Source organism: Drosophila arizonae, chromosome 5 (genome assembly GCF_054131065.1).
Source record: "Drosophila arizonae isolate 15081-1271.41 chromosome 5, UAZ_ARI_1.0, whole genome shotgun sequence".
Lineage (NCBI taxonomy): Eukaryota > Metazoa > Arthropoda > Insecta > Diptera > Drosophilidae > Drosophila > Drosophila arizonae.
Window position 1 is genome coordinate 6319549 of NC_142925.1, and position 17664 is coordinate 6337212.

The 17664-nt window shown below is 36.3% G+C and overlaps 8 protein-coding genes across 8 annotated transcripts; 4 read left to right on the plus strand and 4 right to left on the minus strand.

Moving 5' to 3' along the window:
• Window positions 1-944: 944 nt before the first annotated feature.
• Window positions 945-1513, minus strand: BomT1 (Bomanin Tailed 1). Its single transcript, XM_018009349.2, has 2 exons — window positions 1357-1513; window positions 945-1284 (listed from the first exon to the last, which is right to left on the minus strand). Exons 1-2 carry the CDS (start codon window positions 1421-1423, stop codon window positions 1127-1129), a joined length of 225 nt encoding a protein of 74 aa, XP_017864838.1. The 5' UTR covers window positions 1424-1513; the 3' UTR covers window positions 945-1126.
• Window positions 1514-2774: 1261 nt separating this feature from the next.
• BomBc1 (Bomanin Bicipital 1) lies at window positions 2775-3304 on the minus strand. Its single transcript, XM_018013357.2, has 2 exons — window positions 3146-3304; window positions 2775-3080 (listed from the first exon to the last, which is right to left on the minus strand). Exons 1-2 carry the CDS (start codon window positions 3216-3218, stop codon window positions 2824-2826), a joined length of 330 nt encoding a protein of 109 aa, XP_017868846.1. The 5' UTR covers window positions 3219-3304; the 3' UTR covers window positions 2775-2823.
• Window positions 3305-3357: 53 nt separating this feature from the next.
• On the minus strand, window positions 3358-4018 carry BomBc2 (Bomanin Bicipital 2). Its single transcript, XM_018013356.2, has 2 exons — window positions 3858-4018; window positions 3358-3799 (listed from the first exon to the last, which is right to left on the minus strand). Exons 1-2 carry the CDS (start codon window positions 3916-3918, stop codon window positions 3426-3428), a joined length of 435 nt encoding a protein of 144 aa, XP_017868845.1. The 5' UTR covers window positions 3919-4018; the 3' UTR covers window positions 3358-3425.
• A 1143-nt stretch (window positions 4019-5161) lies between these two features.
• Window positions 5162-5676, plus strand: BomS2 (Bomanin Short 2). The gene is made up of 2 exons (XM_018009304.2): window positions 5162-5360; window positions 5450-5676. The coding sequence occupies exons 1-2, from the start codon at window positions 5303-5305 to the stop codon at window positions 5527-5529; spliced, it is 138 nt and encodes a 45-aa protein (XP_017864793.1). The 5' UTR covers window positions 5162-5302; the 3' UTR covers window positions 5530-5676.
• A 2004-nt stretch (window positions 5677-7680) lies between these two features.
• LOC108615073 (bomanin Short 3-like) lies at window positions 7681-8175 on the plus strand. Its single transcript, XM_018009307.2, has 2 exons — window positions 7681-7841; window positions 7907-8175. The coding sequence occupies exons 1-2, from the start codon at window positions 7790-7792 to the stop codon at window positions 7972-7974; spliced, it is 120 nt and encodes a 39-aa protein (XP_017864796.1). The 5' UTR covers window positions 7681-7789; the 3' UTR covers window positions 7975-8175.
• An 870-nt stretch (window positions 8176-9045) lies between these two features.
• On the plus strand, window positions 9046-9506 carry BomT2 (Bomanin Tailed 2). Its single transcript, XM_018009354.2, has 2 exons — window positions 9046-9206; window positions 9274-9506. Exons 1-2 carry the CDS (start codon window positions 9149-9151, stop codon window positions 9438-9440), a joined length of 225 nt encoding a protein of 74 aa, XP_017864843.1. The 5' UTR covers window positions 9046-9148; the 3' UTR covers window positions 9441-9506.
• Window positions 9507-10445: 939 nt separating this feature from the next.
• Window positions 10446-10841, plus strand: LOC108617632 (bomanin Short 3-like). Its single transcript, XM_018013473.2, has 2 exons — window positions 10446-10545; window positions 10641-10841. The coding sequence occupies exons 1-2, from the start codon at window positions 10494-10496 to the stop codon at window positions 10709-10711; spliced, it is 123 nt and encodes a 40-aa protein (XP_017868962.1). The 5' UTR covers window positions 10446-10493; the 3' UTR covers window positions 10712-10841.
• Window positions 10829-11161, minus strand: LOC108617631 (bomanin Short 3-like). The gene is made up of 2 exons (XM_018013472.2): window positions 11001-11161; window positions 10829-10928 (listed from the first exon to the last, which is right to left on the minus strand). Exons 1-2 carry the CDS (start codon window positions 11074-11076, stop codon window positions 10858-10860), a joined length of 147 nt encoding a protein of 48 aa, XP_017868961.1. The 5' UTR covers window positions 11077-11161; the 3' UTR covers window positions 10829-10857.
• Between the last annotated feature and the right edge of the window lie 6503 nt (window positions 11162-17664).

The window sequence follows — 17664 nt, forward strand, 5'->3', positions numbered from 1 at the left end:
AAAGGGTTGCACCATCAACGGCAACAGCCATCGCACCACCAAATACTCAAAAGGCAATTTTTACCACCATAAAATATATTTTCTTGGCCTAAAGCTGAGAGTGGCAAAGCAGCTTCGGCTGATTTACGATTTGCTTAGAATAAGTTGAAAATAATTTTGGGTATTTTCTTAAAATTATTAATTAATATAATGAAACCAAAGTCTGAAAATAAATTGTAGCTTTAAGGCTCTGAACTGAGTTTGAGTTTGGTTAAATTTTGGATACAAAATGAAGCACTCTAGAAATGAAGGCATATAGAAAGGAGAGAAACATAAATTTCAAATTTCATTTAGTTCTAGAATAGTTTCGTTAAAGCTGAAAACTTTTATGAATTAATGAAATTTCACAAATGTTTAATACTCTATTGTAAGGTAAGAGGAGCATATTGGCTTTAGTTTACAATCATCTTACTCAACTTTATTTATCTTGGGTACTATTATAACAGAAGACTTGAAGGCATAGACCTACGTCTAATAGGTCGAAAGAATTCAGTTTTTCCTTAGCTTTGCGGTTAGAAAGGGGAAAATGTGTCACAAATAACTTACTACTGATGCTGTAAAACTCAGAAGAGACAGTTATACCTATATACATACTTTCTTCAAAACCTTCAATAATCTTTCAAGGCTGGAATAACGAATTTTTTGTCAACTGTTATGGACCTTTTCTAGTGATAAGAGAGCTATATAATAATATATGTATAATATGTTTTGTATAACGTATATCGTTATATAATGGCGTATTGGAATTTAATAAATATCGAAATTTGTATCGAAATAAATACAAGTTGAAAACGTATAATGAATATGCAAGTAGTTCTGGATAGAGGCAGTACATGATTTGGTATCTAATGAATTCTTTGAAAATATATGAAATATATGTATATAAAGATACAAATATAGAGATATATATATACTGTTATTTTAATTAACTATATTATGACACATTTTTTTCGTTAATTATAAAATAAATATTAAGACTACATATAAATACACACTTTTGTCTAGACTGCAGCTTTAGAGTTCCAATTATAAATACTTAAGTAATTAAGTTAATTAAGCTAATTACTTAAGCTCATTTTATGGCCTTTTACCATTTACGTGTCCATTGCTTCGTCCTCGTGCTGGTCACCTGGGCGGTGTTTTTGGTGGTGCGAATGTCGCAATTGTGGCAATTGCCATTCCACTTGATATTGCCATTGCGCACATGAACTTTCGTTGTGGAGGAGGTGCGCACACGTATTTGACCTGAATATGATTATAAATGATAATTAATTATATATTAATTGGTATATTAATATAAGTATATAACACTCTTACCCGCAGGCGCCGCAGCAATCAGACCCAGCAAAGCCAGCATTAAAACGCACAGAGCGAACCACTTCATGTCGTTTGGTTGAAGCACTGAATAAGATTTGTTGAGAGCGGAGCATCTTATATAGAGACGCTCATCGGCTGTCGTCGCATTATCACTGCAAAGAGATTTATTTGCAAAATAATTCCCCCTGAGCAAAAGCAAAGCAAAGCAAAGGCAAATGTCAGCAGCTTTGGACGTTGGGAAATGCAGTTCAAAGTGGGCTTGGGGCTTGCCCAAGAATCGAATGTAAGTCCCCTACGATCCAATATAATAATATTATTTGCATAAATGATGGTGGGTATTACTCATTTTTGCAATTGTTGTCAGTCTGTGACATAGGAGACTGTTAGATACCCTGTAAAGTGCTTAAAAAAAACGTGAATACTTAAAATGATTAATTATATTATTATATAATATATTATGTTATACAATTTGTTATATATTATGTTATACAATACATGTTATGTTATAGAGGAAAATATTATAATAATATTCTTATTATATTAAATCTACATATGAAATGATTAAAATGCATATATTTGAAACCTGTTATATATGCTGTTATAGAGCACAAATATCATTATTATTATAATTTATATTATATATATAGCTTGATTAAAATTTATATGTGTATATCAAATATATTTTATAGAAAAAAAATTTAATTATAATCGAGTATATCATTTCAATAATTTCTAGAACTTTATATAACAAATTTTCGAATTTTAAAATTTTAATAAAAATGGTAATTTTAATATAATAATATAATATAATAATAAATTGAATGCCTGAAGGCCTTTGTCGCTCTGGCTTAACAAATTGTTATTTAGAATTAATTCTTGATAACAATAAATAAATAAATAAATAAATAATAATAAATTGAAAATAAATCATAGTTCAAAATTCATTGAGACAAGACTTGCAAGTACAGGGTATGAGATACCTTTTTTATTTTTATAAAATTTAAATAAATACGAGGGCAGTCTGAAAGACTTGCGAGCTTTATGTAAATGCATGTAAAAATAAAAAATGAATAAGCCATATACAAGAAAACTTTGAAAATGTTAATAAAAAAAATTTTTAAGCAGAATTTCAAAGCAAAATATAAATATATTAAATTTATAATATTCTAGATTTTTATGTTTTTACTTTTAGTGAAGATAAAAATTAAATATAATTTAAGAAAAAACAATTTAAAATTATTTTTATATATTTTAAGATAATGTCAGTTTATTTTTAGCTTTTTTTGGCTTCTTTTTAGCTTCTTGTTGGCTTCTTTTTGGTTTCTTTCACGAACATAAGCTCTTTAAATTGCAGCTAGTCAAACATATATATCCCATGTATATTCCTTCTGCATACCCATCAAAAGCACAACTTGGCATACCCTATATAGCACAGCTTTATTTCAGTTCATGCAAATACAGTGAAATTTAGCCGCGAATGTCGCAGCCATTGCAGTCGGAGTTGTGGACATAGGAGCCGCCTGGCACACGTCCGCTATAGCCCTCGGGCACCACATAGGGTCCTTCACCGGCTGCACTGCCACTGCCACTGCCACGCCCACTCTGGCCATTGATATAGACAGTGCCTTGTCCGGGGCGACCCTTGTACACCCGATCGCCCACCACTAAAGTCTCAGCATCGGGCGGCGAGCAATCCTGACAGACGCCATTGATGACAACAGCAGCTGGAGTGAGGAGTAGAGGATAAGCTGCTGCTGCTGTTGCTACTGTCGCTACTGTTGATGCTTACCTGTTGCCATGGCCAGCAAAGCAGCAAAGAGTAGAGCACCAGCAAATAAGCGCATTGCAAATGTGAATTTCATCTGTTCAGCAATGAGACGAACGGAACGGCTTTATATACAGCTTGGAGGGCTTTGAGTTGCTTATCATAGACAGTGCTGGAATTACCCAGAGGCAAAGCTGCAACCGGTTGGATTAGACAAGGTCAACAACTAGCATTGCTTTAGCTGGAACTGGAGAGTATTTTTTATTGGATTTATAATCGAAACCCCCTCCCATTACATGCCCCATTAGCCGTTTATGTTGCAGCCGACGCAATCGTCGTTATGCACATAGGTGCCGGGACGTCCACGTGTATTGATTGTGGTCACACGCCCACCTGACCAGCCACCTCCGCTGCCTAGACCCGGATCAGTGATAATTTGCTGACGATAGATCTGCCTCCTGTGGCGACCGCCTCGCCAGATACTCTGCGCTCCATAGCCGCCCTGACCCTGGCTCAGCATCCAGCCATCAAAATCGTCTTCATCCGAGTTCTTATTGCTCTTCGGCCGGGACTTGGACTTGGGCGTGGTCGGAGGACCTCGCGATGAACTGGGTCGGTGTGTTGTCGCCCCATCCCTATGGCAATCCACACAGGCCCCATTGATGGTCACCTTGCCAGCTAGAAGAACAATTCCCATTCGTAATCCCTTATCGTATACCTGCGGCACTTGACTCACCTCTGGCACAGGTGGCGAGCAGCCCAACAATCAAGAGAGCGAGCAGCGTCAGGCACCTCATTTCTTTCCGTTTAACTCTGCTCACTGCAATGGATCTTTTATACTAACTTCGAGGGGGCGAAATTGGCTAGAATCGTGCGCGATTCGCAATCGAGATAGAGATTCAGCTGGAGCTATCGATAGATTGCCCTCCACTCAGCGTAGACCCAATGCTATGCATACTAGCAATACTAAATACAAAGTGTATATGTTACATAAACTGTATATGCTAGAAATGTGAATATAAATATGTACATATATATTTGAATATTATTTATGTACATCATGTGGAATTGCCCGGATTATCAATACCTTGACAGCCATCGACAGCTGTTGAACAAAGCTGAACTCGCGACACGTTTCATGTTCTGATTAGGAGATTGCACTACGTATGGGAATTATGATACATGTATATTAAAATTTTACATATGTGTATTTATGTATGTATATATATATAGACTATATATACTGTATATAGTTAACTGCGTATATAGATTAAAATATATAATTATTTATAAGCCATTGATAGAAGATAGAAGAATCGGAAAGGTAAAATATAGAGAGAGAATTTGCTTACAGAAGGTGAGAGAAACAGAGAGGCAGAGTGAGAGAGATGGAGAGAGAGAGAGAAGGAAAGAGAGAGAAATATAGCGAGAGAGAGGTAGAGATAGCGAGAGAGAGGTAGAGATAGTGAGAGAGAGGTAGAAATAGCGAGAGAAAACGAAAGAGACAAAGACAGAGACAGATACAGACAGAGAAGGCGAAAAAAAAAGAGTGGTAGAGAAAAAGGAGAGAGAGAGATAGAGATAGCGAGATACAGAGAAGGCGAGAGAGAGAGAGAGAGCGAGAGAGAGATAAATTGAGTGATAGCAAGGAAAGATTTGTAGAAGAGGAAACAGAGGCAGAGGTTAGCAAGAAAGAGAAAACCAACAGAAATAGAGGAAGGGAGAGGTAGGGGTAGTGATAAAAAAATAGAATATAGAGGAACAGAGCAGGATAGAAAGAACGGGAGTGCAAGAGAGAAAGAAAGAAAGCAAAGTCAAAGTTGAGAAAGTGATTTGATACTCTCTATTCTATCATATTACCTTATTATAATATCTATCCTCCAGAAAATAGTGTAACTGAGTTCCTAATAACAAAGAAGGTGCTACTCAGAACAGACCTAATGCTCCAATTTTGAAAAGTCCCAGCGACTGTGATAAGCAATGCACTTGCGCCGTCTACACGGCTTACAACCGGGAATTTCCACATTCCCGTACGATCGTTCGCCTCTAGCTGAGCTCTGTGAATTTCCCGATCGCATTGCAGCTTAGCCCAGCTAGAATATAAGATCGTAGCTGAGCTGTCAGCAGCATCAGTTCAACTCAAGCCTTTGTCGAACCAACAATCAACAACAGCGAATCAACATGAAATTCTTCTCAGTTGTCACCGTCTTTGTGCTCGGTCTCTTGGCCCTGGCCAATGGTGAGTAGCAAATGCTCAAGCATGGGATATATGGATTAACTAAATATATTTCTCTCTCTCTCTCTCTCTGTCGTCCTCTCTCACTTTAGCTGTTCCATTGTCGCCCGATCCAGGCAATGTGGTCATCAATGGCGATTGCAAATACTGCAATGTCCATGGCGGCAAATAGACGTACCCAAAGGCCTTCCTCTGCGGCTCAGCCTCTCCTAGCTTACCTCAATCTGCTTGGCACAATATATTTATGTACTCACTGCGTTTCAAAATCAACTTAGCAATATAAATAAAATATATAATAATTACAATGAAAAACTAAAAACCAACATAGAGTTTTCATTATTCAGAAATTCTAAATATTATATGAGAAAACATTTTTTCAGGTGGGAAACTTGAGATCATTAATGAATCAATCAAAAATATATATATGAACGAAATTGAATACTAAAATATTAGAATTAAAATAAACAAATATATATATGAATATACAGACATTTGTAATATAAATATATAATATTTTTCATTTGATTTATAAACAATTCTTAGGTATTTCAGCCTGCATTCATTTACAAACTTGAACGATTAAATATGTTTATATGTATTTATCACATTGAAACGAACAACCAATAAAAATAAACTTATATACAGTAATATTTATTTATTTTTTATTGTTGTTAGTATATTCTTAATATTTACAATACCCAACTAATATATACCCTGTCTTGTGCGTATGGAAAATATTTTATTATGATATACAAAAATGTAAATCATATAGCTCTACATAAGACTATATATTATGTAATTTTACATTTTATATACTAAGTACATTATCTATGTATAATTATCCTATATATACAATATGAAATATTTATGCACCTAAATATATCTTATGCCCATATCATAAAAGTATAATTAGTCAAAATTCCACTTAGTGACTGGTATATCCCAAAGATTTTACTTATAGGGAAATGTGAAATTGCGTAAACACTTATCTGAAGGCTGTAAGTACTCTATAAGCATTCTACAAAGATTCATTATCAACACTATTAGAAATTATAATCTGTGTCATCTGTGCTCATTGTTTTCTACATACCCTATAAAATATATCAGTCAAAGGCTTACACGCTTAACAATAATTATATCAATTAATTAATATACAGACGCAGCACGTCATATCTTCAGCTGCTTTTAACAATTGTACTATTCTCTAGAAATATTAAAATCAGTTTTATAGAACTGCATATGCACTGTATTTTTCTTGGAATTTATGCATGCTTCGACTTGTTTTCCAATCAAAACAACAACAGCAGCGATTGGATATAAAACACGTTTTAGCGCTTTGTCGGAAATGTATTACGAAATTCAGTTAATTAACATATAGAACTGTGGGGCGCCACGCTTCGAACGTCGCAATTGATATTGACCATTGGATTTCGATTGTAAACAGAGACAAGTGCAGCAATAAAATAAGTCACTAGGTGCCTGATGCATGAGAGAGATACCCTGTAATGAGAATTGAACTTAAGATCAGTGTTATATACATGGTAAAGTGAGATTGAGAGATAGAGATAGGGAGAGAGAGAGAAAGTGATGGAGTAAAATGGAGTGATAAAAAGAGAGAGAGGAAGATAGTTAGAAAGAGAGAGAGAGACAAAGACAGAGAGAGAAATAGATAGTGAGAGTTTAAGAGAAACAGAGAATGAGAGAAGAGAGGGAGAGAGAGTTAGTAAGACATTAAGAGAGAGAGAGAGAGAGAGAGAGAGAGAGTGAGAGACAGAGTGAGAGAGAATTAGTGAGATTTGGAGAAAGGTAAATGGAGATAAAAGAGCGAATGAGGGAATGTTAGAGCTAGAGAAACATATACAATAAAAAATGGAAAGTGGAAGACAATACTGAAAGAGAAACAGAGTTAAAACGAAGCTGAAGATAGATATTGATATAGATGAAACTAAAGAAAAAGAAGCAGAGAAAGAAAAGAACATAGAGAAAATTGAAAAATGAGAGGCGAAGACAGAAGTGAAAGAGAGACAGAGTACAAGAAGAACATGAGATTAATAGAGATGAAACTAAAGAAACAGAAAAAAAAGAGCGGGACAGAGAGATGGTCAAAAATAATTAATAGATATAATTTCAGGTATTCATTCATCTATCCATCTATCTCTGGTTAGAGTAAAATCCGAGCCTATCTCGCAACGCAATTGGGAATTTTTTCAGCTTGAGCCCGACACTGGGCAATTCCAATTCAGCCGAGCTCAAAGCTCCAGCTGCCAGCCCCAGCTGCAGTCCCAGTATCAGTTGATAACGCAGCGCAAAAACTCATTGAGCGCGGCTGCTATAAAAGGCTGGCTGACCAAGTCGTTTGGCATCAGTGCAATCGCAAGTGCTCCAGAGTCTTCATAGCAGTCGTGCAAAACCAAAAACAAAGCCAAGTCAATATGAAATTCCTGTCGCTCGCCTTTCTGCTCGGTCTGCTCGCTCTGGCCAGTGGTAAGTCGAACTATTCAAGAGATTTAGCAATTGAGCATTCAACTAAATTTCAATCCTCAATACAGCTAACCCACTGAGTCCTGGGAATGTCATCATCAACGGCGACTGCAAAGTGTGCAATGTGCGTGCCTAAAGGCTCGACCTCAAGTCCTTGCCGCAGGAGCAGCAGGAGCAATGAACAACTGCAGCAGCAGCAATAGACAAATAATTTAGTTTCAAATATGTTCAATATTATGCATTTAAGTACAGCTACAGCAGGAATAGCTTCACCAAATGTTAAAGTATAATTTTTAATGCCTTTTTTAGCAAATAAATAAAATATACAACAAAAGTATGTAAAGATTTTAAGTAAAACTGTTTTCAACTATTTTTTACACATTTTATTTTTAGCCTTCATATGTTAAAAACAAGGGAAAATAATAAACGCTCAATAAACTATTGAATTATAATCAAACGTAATATATTGTTTCTGTGCTTTATCTTATGATGCTTAACCATATGCCATGTACCTTCTGGTCAGCATAAATTCACTACTTTTCATGGATATCATTTAATCTGAAACGAATATTCATATTAACATATATATATATATATATGTATATATAGACCTATGATAGGCATAGAAGCTACATATACTATATATTTAAGCTTCCCCACTTTCCATGAAGAAGAAGAACCTGAGAGAAAAAGAGTGAGAGGAAGAGTGACAGAGAGAGAGAGAGAGAGATAGAGAGAGAGAGAGAGAGAGAGCTCTTTGTATATGTCATTCTTCAGATTTTCTTCTGTCTATCTCTCTTTCTTAGTGCTTGTTTATTTCCGTCTATTACTCTATCGCTATATCTATCTACTTATCTCGCTCACACCTGCATTTGAACATTTTAACTTTTTATTGCCGTCTCTATTTCGGAATATCTCTATCTCTTTGTCTAGCCATTTCTCATTTTCTCCCAGTGCCCCTCTTTTTCTATTCCCGATTGTAAGTATAATCATAAAGAGTATCTCTCAGTCGAATCATTATTTTATATAATCTCTACTTGCATACTTAATATATATATTTGAAAATCATCTAAAAATATGGATTGTATTTATTTTCATTTTTTTCTCATCCAATTGACAGAGTTCACAGAGATCAAATAATTTGTGCTGCTCTAGGCTGGGAAATACCTAGGAAATACTATCTCTGCTGTGATGAGAGCATGCCAAGCTGACTTTAGTCTCAATCAAACGAATCTGTAAATTGTTCCCTATATAAAAGTGCATGATATAGATGACTACGATTCAGATCGTGTGGAATCGTTGCTGTGACTATGAAATCAATTGCATTGCAGCTGCTGCTTTTGGGCTGCCTTCTGGCTGCTGTATGCGGTAATTGAGATTTTCACTGAAAGTTAATACCCTATATTATATATATCATATATACTTTTACCAACAGCCACGCCTGGCAAGGTGATTATAAATGGAAAATGCATCGATTGCAATCGACCAGATGGTGACGATTCCATCGTTGTTCCAATCTCTGCCTCGGGCCGTCAGGCCTTGACATCAGGCGCTGTGGGCTTTGGACTTTTGTATTATATTATAAGCAAATTTGTTCATTAATAGTAATTTTTAAATGAAATTTTTATAAATAAACAAATGTTTATATATGTTTAAAAATATTAAGAATGTGTCTTATTTATGAATATAGCTATATTTTAATTACAGGGTATTTTCTAAGTGCCTATCTTTTTTTCTCAGACGACGTTGATGATGTTATTTTACCAGCGGCTTCTAGCTGTTTGTAATATAAGCTTTGTTTAACAAATCTATTAGATTTCCCTCTCTAGTTCATTCTCAGCTTTTATGTTTTATTTTCCTGTCGTATCGCTCACTTTCTGACTCTCCCTTTCGCATTCATTTTTATTTTCTCTGTTACCTTTTTTTCTCATTTACCATGTCGCTATGCCTCTGGCTCGCTCTATCTCTATTCACCTGTTCCTCTGTCTCCCTCTCTCTCTCTCTCTCTCTCTCTCTCTCTTTCTCTCTCTTATTACCTATCTCTTTTTACGCTTTTCTCTCATTGTCTGTGTTTTTTCCTCACGGTCCCTTTCTATGTTTCTCTCATTCCTTCTCTTCCTCTCTCTCTCTCTGTCTCTCTCTGTGTCTCTCTAACTCTTTCTTTTCTTACTTTCTCCCTCTATCTCCGACTCTCTGCTACTCTTTCTCTCGCTATCTGTTACAATCTATTTCTGTTAACTCTTTATTTTTGGTCTCCTCCTCTCCCCTTCTTGTAATATTCTTCAATACTCTGTACGTAAAAATGGCATTCTATATATGAGCTAATGGCATTCATCAATCATTAATATTTTCGGTAAATTTTTGTCTGATTATCCAAATCAAAATTCCAAATAAATATGAAAATATTTATTTCTTCACGTCATTCAAGTCATTTGAACTCGACTTAGGCACCCTATAAAAACATTTTGCATATATTCAATTGTGCGGATTTTCCCAAGCAATCTCTTAGTTGACCTGTTATCAATTATACAGTATATATATGGACATATACACATATATTTCTACGAGCACTCCACTGTTGTCTATTGAGCTATATAAGTGGGAAAGGTGATTGCAGTTGTTTCAGTTCCGTTTGCGAGGTTGACTCTGAATAAGATGAAAATTCTATCGATTGCGTTTCTGCTGGGTCTCTTGGCACTGGCCAGTGGTACGTAGGGAGTGAAAGAGTTCTATTAACTGTTCTTTAATCTCTCCCTCTCTCTCTAACTCTCTCTCTCTCTCTTTCTTTCTGTCTCTCTTTAGCAACCCCTCTGAGACCTGGAGATGTGATAATCAATGGACATTGCATCAACTGCAATGTGCACGGAGGTTGAAGCAGCTACAATTTTAAATGTTTACCTGAATTGTCTCATAAAGCGAAAAAATGCTGAAATAGAAAATATTTTCACACAACTCTGTACACTCGTTGTTTTTAAATACAAAAACACATATTTAATATTATAACTTTTATTTATTATTATTAATCGCCTCGAATGTTGCAAACTTTGCAGTCGCCATTGATGATCACATTGCCTGGATGCAGCGGATTAGCTGTGAATAAATGCATATTGGAATTAACTGTAATTGGGGTATGCATTTAGGGTATGCCCGACTAGCACTTACCATTTGCCAGAGCCAGCAGAGACAGCACCACAACCAACGACAGAGACAGCACTAAAGCCAACGACAATCCCTTCATGTTTCCTCTTGTTGCGATTTCTCAAACGAAACTGTTCGCGGGAGCTGCTCGACGAGTCGCTTTTATAGCGATACCGATCTGAGGTTTGACTCAACCACTATAATTATATAGTTTTTTTTTTTTTTTATTGATAATCGTTTATTGAAAATGCGCACTTGCTTAATTTATGTCTATGCTGAGACAGACTCATAGCTAGGTTAACTATTTGGTCGACGACAGTCTAAGATCTGATAAGATCAAGGTAGGGATCGTACGGCTATCACGTTTCCTATTGATTATATAGAGTAAATTGTGATTTGTTAATATAAATATGATAGACATTTGTTTCATATAATGTAAAGTTGACTTTGATACTCTACAAGGTAATATATGAAGAAAATATATAATAAAGATAGATGGAAATTCAGAGGGAGAGAGAAAAAAGACAAGGCGAGCAATAGTTGTATAATTCTTACTAGCTTTATCTAATATTTTTTCTCACCCTTTCGCTGCTTTGTTAGGGTATACATAAGTCGAACACCTAGTCTGAACTGTCTTTATTCTATTGAAAATGCAATTCATTCATGTAAAAGGCATTTACCTGCTATCGCCTCAGTTATTACATAGACAGCTGACAGATACATGTGCATATGTAAATATATAAATATTAAATGCGTATATGGAAATAAGCGATTACTTATAGCAACTATGTAGACGTAATCAAATCAGCTTAATTATTTTTACATAGCATTAAATATCAAGTTGGGTATGTAGGACTATGAAATATTGTGTAAAATTTTAAAAGGGTTTAGGGTTTATATGACAAATTTCGAGTTTGTAGAGTCTATAAAAGCTGAGTTCAATGAGGTATATTAGGCAGTACGATAGATGGGATAGGTTAGGAATGTTTTAAAAATGGAAAATTCAAAATTGATACTTCCAGACCCCATGACTCCTCAGTTCAATGAGATATAGATGGATGGATATGCATTAAATGCATCCACTAGGATGGAAATGCAGTAGACAACAATTTAAGTAAAATATATTAAATTGGTAGCGTAAATAGTATAGAGTATATAATAGAATGTGCTTACTTATATAGCAATTGCCCTGTAATTTATAGAATATTACAATTTTTAAGTACACATTTCATACGACAAAGAAATCTTAAAGCCCAAGTTAAAAAGCCCTTAAAGAGAAATGTTTAGAAAAGTTTGAACATGGCCAACGAGTTGGGCGGGTGAAAAAGTATATGAACGTGTTTGTGGTTGAATTCAGTTACGTTGGCTAAGAGTTGCGTGGCATGGGTATCAGTGTGTGTGTGTGTGTGTGTGTGTGTGTGTGTGTGCGTATGCGTGTGTGTGGTTGGCAATTAAGCCAATGAAGCATTAAAAACACCAGCCAAGGGCGTAAGCCATGCAAAGTGAACTGAAATCAGAGACTGGAATGGGGAGGTACACAAAAAGGATATGGGAATGAAGCATGCTATCTCACTCACTGTATCTGATTCGCTTTCTCTCTCTCTCTCTCCCTCTCAGTCCCTGTGTATATGTCACAGCTTGGCTTTGGGTGGATTAGCGTGGATGTTGCTGTTGCTGCTGCTGCTGCTGCTGCTGCCACATTTGTCAATGTAAAAAGCATTACGCTTAAATGAACCCATGCACATGCATAAATACGCCAAAGCCAACGCGGCGAACAGACGACACGTGTGCGTTAACAATTTAATTACGCCAAATAAACCACCCACCCACCCACACACACACATATACACACGCACACAGACAACCACCCAGCCAACAGATGTTGCCCAAAAAGTTAATCACCCAATCGACGGGCAGGTCAGCTATATTAAAGACTTACAACCGGGAGAAATTTCACCAGCTCGCAAAGCCATTAGCCAACGCTTTGTTTTCACGTGTGTGAGGGGTGCTTGGGGGGTGAGGTGGAGTTGGCTGTGGGCTCTGTAATAAGCGGGTGTGCTGGCTGCTATGCCTAAGAAAGCTAGGGCCTATTTACTCAAGCTGGTGTGAAAATATGCCATGAGTGTGCATATACGAATAGAGGTTGAGCATATGTGTGTGTGTGTATAGGTGTGTGTATGTGTGTACAAATATGTCAGTGGCAAAAGCTGTTACACAGAAAGTTAGATACAGGCAGAGTCGGGAATGTGTACGTATGTATGTATGTATGTCTGCCTCTAGGCAGTGCGTGCTAGGACGAAGCTGCAATGCGCTTTAAGCTGTGAGGGAATTTAGTTCATGATACGAAACTGGGAATATGGAAACTGAAACATGTAAAACTGAAATTTAGAATGGGGGAACTAGAACTGGAATTTAAAATATGGAATATATGTTTGATATGCACAAGATGGAAACCAGAAATGAAATTTGAAATATGAAAACATATACTTATAATATGTAATCTGAGCTACGGAATCTGTAATATGGAATCTGTTTATGAAATTCAAATTGAGGAAGGAAAAGAAATAAGTTACAAGGAATAAGGAGTTAGGAGTAAGGAGTAAGGAGTAAGGAGTAAGGAGTAAGAAGTAAGGAGTAAGGAGTAAGGAGTAAGGAGTAAGGAGTGAGGAGTAAGGGGTGAGGAGTAAGGAGTAAGGAGTAAGGAGTAAGGAGTAAGGAGTAAGGAGTAAGGAGTAAGGAGTAAGGAGTAAGGAGTAAGGAGTAAGGAGTAAGGAGTAAGGAGTAAGGAGTAAGGAGTAAGGAGTAAGGAGTAAGGAGTAAGGAGTAAGGAGTAAGGAGTAAGGAGTAAGGAGTAAGGAGTAAGGAATAAGGAATACGGAATAGCAGAACAGAGAATACAAAAGAATTAATAAGGACTAAGAAATAAGTAATAAGAAATAAGAAATAGGGAATAAAGAAAAAGGAATAAGGAATATTTAATTTGAAGTAAAAAATACAAAATATGAAGTTATGGAAAACATAATGAATTAAATGTAAATTATAAAATATTAAATATAATTTATAGATTGTGGCTGATAGAAAATGCCGTCTATTCTGAAATCTGAAGTATGGAGTCCTTCACATTCTGATGGAATATATAAAAATGAATTTATCGTGTAAGATAACAAATACTAAATAGGGTAAGCTATCAATCCTAAATATTAAATATGGTAAGGAATATATACCATATTTTATATTTAATTATTTATATTTAAGTTACCATTTAATACATTTATTATTCGAGGTTCCTAAACAGAAAAATTAATAATAAAAAAAAAAAATTTATTTTATAAATATTTCTTCTCTTATATATTAATAATTTTGAGCGGTTCAGAAAAGCTGTTGTACTTGCTATTTAAAGTAAATAACTACGTTTAACATCTACACTTAACATACTGTTATTAACTGACTGCTATTGTTAGTTTACCATAACAGACTTTGCTAATTCCTTAAAACTTTTCATATACAGTTTATCCATCACAAAGTCCGCAATGCTCCATTTTATTACAGAGACGCAACTCAGCCTGTGCAGACACATATATATACATATATTTCTATTTCTATATATCTACTTTATATATGCACACATATATGTGTATGTGTGTGTGTATTCTATATGCATAACAGTTGACTGCGGGAGTAGAACAAAAGATAGTCAGAGGCATTTCTTGGCAGCTGGGGCACTATTAGTTTATTATTACGACCAGAGTTTTATTGTCAACCTGTGGAGTGTGTCAGTGTGTGTGTGTGTATGATGTGTGTGTATGTGTGTTTGCTGTTGTGTGTGGGCAATTGTGGGCGTGTCCATGAGCATGTGTGCACTTTTGCTAGGGCGTCTGTGCCTGGCCATATATGAAATATTCTGTTGATTTGCCACGCCCTGCGGTTGTTGCTGTTGTGCGTGTGTGTGTGTGTTCTTTTTTGTGGTTAGTTTTATGGCTTTTAGTATGTGTGTGTGTGTGGTTTTTATGCGTTGGCATCCTATAAAATTTATGTTTATTTTTTTGACAAACGGAATCGGAAGTTTTTTGTTGCATCTCTTAGGCGCGTCACGCAGGGCGTATACGTATTTAGAGTTGATGCCTTAAGCCACAGCACATAAAACATTTAAACGGCCTACAGTCAAAATGAAAACATTATGAAAGACAGCCCTGGATTGGGCGAGATTTTAAATGCCTTTTACGTTCGCCTTTGTGCCTTTGGCCCTAGGGACAAATCTATTAAAGACGGACGGAAGGGTAAGGCTGGCGCTTAAGCAGGCAGGAGCTGAGACTTGAGCGAAGGGGGGGACGTTTGAGTTTGTAGTCGCTGCAGAGTAATTACGCAAAGGATTTGGTTAAGCACTTCAGTGCTGGCCAAGCAGCAACAAGCTGGCTAAAAGCAAGCCAAATTGATGAGAGCTGAAAAAGAAAATAGATGATGAAATAGGAAAATATTTTGCTATGAATATTTCATACATCTATGTATATGCACACACACACACAGGAAAGAAAACATGAAAAATGAAATTATTTTTATAAACGCCAACAGTCAACAGTCAACAATTGCCACGCCCCCACCCAGCCTCAGACGCCCACTGAAGCCAACAAATAGCGCCACGTGAGCGAAATTGCTAATCAACTGGGCAAGAGAGTTCGAGGGCAGACGTAAAAGCCTCTAAAGGACACTCAGCACGTTTTAAGTGCCAGTTGCTGTGTGTGTGTGTGTGTGTGTGTGTGGGTGAGGCTGTGTGTGAGTGTGGCTCATCATTTGCCATGTTGTATGTTAGACAGCGAATGCTTTAATGTATTTAAGCTGGGCACAAAACATTATTGTCAGCTGGGAATAGCGAGGCGCGGTAGCCTGGGGATAGCCAGGGGTGTGTGCGGCAGCGGGATGGCAAGGCGTATTAAGGGGGTGGCATGTTGTTGGCTTTATGTGTAGGTGTGATGGCGTCAAAGTGACATGAGCCAGAGACAAGAGCCAAAGAGCGCCGCTGGCAAAAGCGACAGCAACTAATGACAGCTCTATATATATGTAGGAGTATGTGTGGATGTGTGGGTGTGAGTGTGTGAGAGCAAAGCCTACTTCACTCTGAACCACACAACCCCATTAGACATAACCCACTGAAATCCATTTCAATCTGCTCCTTGTCGAGTTGGGGATTTGCGTTTTTGGTAATTGTCTTGCATTAGCCATAGATACACCTATATATATATATATATATGTATATATGTATATGCATGTGTATATATATATAAATAAGTGTGTATGTGTAAAGCCTAGGAATGCGCTAAGCCTTGATGTTTTAATCACACTTCCTAATTGAAATGCTGTTACGCAACTAAGAGAAAACACTGACAAAAGCCCAAATGCGACTAAGTGAAAAGTTGATGTGAGCTAATTGAATATTGAAACTGGTTAAGTTTTCTTTGATATGTGATATAGCTGAAAGGAGAAGAATAAATATACATATATACACATTTATGTATATATGTATATATGCCAAGATTATAATCTCCATCCCTATCATATCATATTCATCATAGAAATTGTCAAAGACTCCACTCAAAAGTAAACCATTCTCTGTGAAGTTTGCACTGAGTGATTGATAGACTGATTGACAGCTTGATGAAGTGACTAAATGACTATCTTAAGCGCTCAGTGAGTTGTTGATGTGAAATAGAGTGACTGACTAAGTAATTTATTGATTGATTGAATGATTGACTAATAAAATCTGATTGCTTGAAACTTACTGCTTTACTGATTAAATTGCTTGATAGCCTTACTAGTCAATTAACTAGCTGACTGACTGAATGATTGATTGGGTGTTTGGCTGACTAAAAAATTGATAAGCTAAGCGAGAGCTAAGCTGATTCATCCAATAACTAGTTGATTGATTGACTCAGTAATCGATAAAAGTGATTACTTATTAGCTGAGGCCCTGATTGACCAACTAATTGCCTGACCGATTGACTGACTAACTGATTGATTTACTGTCTGATTAATAAACACTTTGATTGACTGAGCGATTGACTGACTGATTGATTGAGTGATTGACTAACTGATTGACTGACTGATTGACTGACTAATTTACAGAGCGATTGACTGACTGATTGACTGAAGCACTGATTGACTGAGTGATTGATTAACTGATTGAGTGACAGATTGACTGACTAACTGACAGACCGATTGACTAACTGATTGACTGAAGTACTGATTGACTGACTTATTGACTAACTGATTGAGTGACAGATTGACTGACTAATTGACTGACTGATTGACTAGAGCACTGATTGACTGAACGATTGATTGACTAAATGATTGATTGACTGAATGAATGATTGACTAATTGACTGATTGACTGACAGACTGAGTGACTGACTGATTCACTGAACTAGTTAATTGACTGACTCAGGAACTGCTGACTGATGGACTCAATGTTAATGGACTTGATTGACTGCTGAACTAATGTACCGACTGAGTGACTGAGCAACTGAGTTGGAGACTCTTATACCTGACTGCCTGATCCAAGTGATTGACTTATTAAGTGACTGAGTAATTGTTTGATGTTGCATAGATAAGTAGCTAAAATTGTTCAGTGTTTTGGAAAATTGTCTCTTCGAGCGTGAAAAATTGATGAAAAGCTATTATACATATACACATATCT

Bases quoted from the DNA above. Each gene is read 5' to 3' on its own strand.
- BomT1 (XM_018009349.2), bottom strand. From the start codon at position 1,423: ATGAAGTGGTTCGCTCTGTGCGTTTTAATGCTGGCTTTGCTGGGTCTG. The intron at 1,285-1,356 runs GTAAGAGTGTTA...AATCATATTCAG, and splicing joins GATTGCTGCGGCGCCTGCGG to GTCAAATACGTGTGCGCACC.
- BomBc1 (XM_018013357.2), bottom strand. From the start codon at position 3,218: ATGAAATTCACATTTGCAATGCGCTTATTTGCTGGTGCTCTACTCTTT. The intron at 3,081-3,145 runs GTAAGCATCAAC...TCCTCACTCCAG, and splicing joins TTTGCTGGCCATGGCAACAG to CTGCTGTTGTCATCAATGGC.
- BomBc2 (XM_018013356.2), bottom strand. From the start codon at position 3,918: ATGAGGTGCCTGACGCTGCTCGCTCTCTTGATTGTTGGGCTGCTCGCC. The intron at 3,800-3,857 runs GTGAGTCAAGTG...TTGTTCTTCTAG, and splicing joins GCTCGCCACCTGTGCCAGAG to CTGGCAAGGTGACCATCAAT.
- BomS2 (XM_018009304.2), top strand. From the start codon at position 5,303: ATGAAATTCTTCTCAGTTGTCACCGTCTTTGTGCTCGGTCTCTTGGCC. The intron at 5,361-5,449 runs GTGAGTAGCAAA...CTCTCACTTTAG, and splicing joins TCTCTTGGCCCTGGCCAATG to CTGTTCCATTGTCGCCCGAT.
- LOC108615073 (XM_018009307.2), top strand. From the start codon at position 7,790: ATGAAATTCCTGTCGCTCGCCTTTCTGCTCGGTCTGCTCGCTCTGGCC. The intron at 7,842-7,906 runs GTAAGTCGAACT...TCCTCAATACAG, and splicing joins TCTGCTCGCTCTGGCCAGTG to CTAACCCACTGAGTCCTGGG.
- BomT2 (XM_018009354.2), top strand. From the start codon at position 9,149: ATGAAATCAATTGCATTGCAGCTGCTGCTTTTGGGCTGCCTTCTGGCT. The intron at 9,207-9,273 runs GTAATTGAGATT...TTTTACCAACAG, and splicing joins CCTTCTGGCTGCTGTATGCG to CCACGCCTGGCAAGGTGATT.
- LOC108617632 (XM_018013473.2), top strand. From the start codon at position 10,494: ATGAAAATTCTATCGATTGCGTTTCTGCTGGGTCTCTTGGCACTGGCC. The intron at 10,546-10,640 runs GTACGTAGGGAG...GTCTCTCTTTAG, and splicing joins TCTCTTGGCACTGGCCAGTG to CAACCCCTCTGAGACCTGGA.
- LOC108617631 (XM_018013472.2), bottom strand. From the start codon at position 11,076: ATGAAGGGATTGTCGTTGGCTTTAGTGCTGTCTCTGTCGTTGGTTGTG. The intron at 10,929-11,000 runs GTAAGTGCTAGT...ATTTATTCACAG, and splicing joins TCTGCTGGCTCTGGCAAATG to CTAATCCGCTGCATCCAGGC.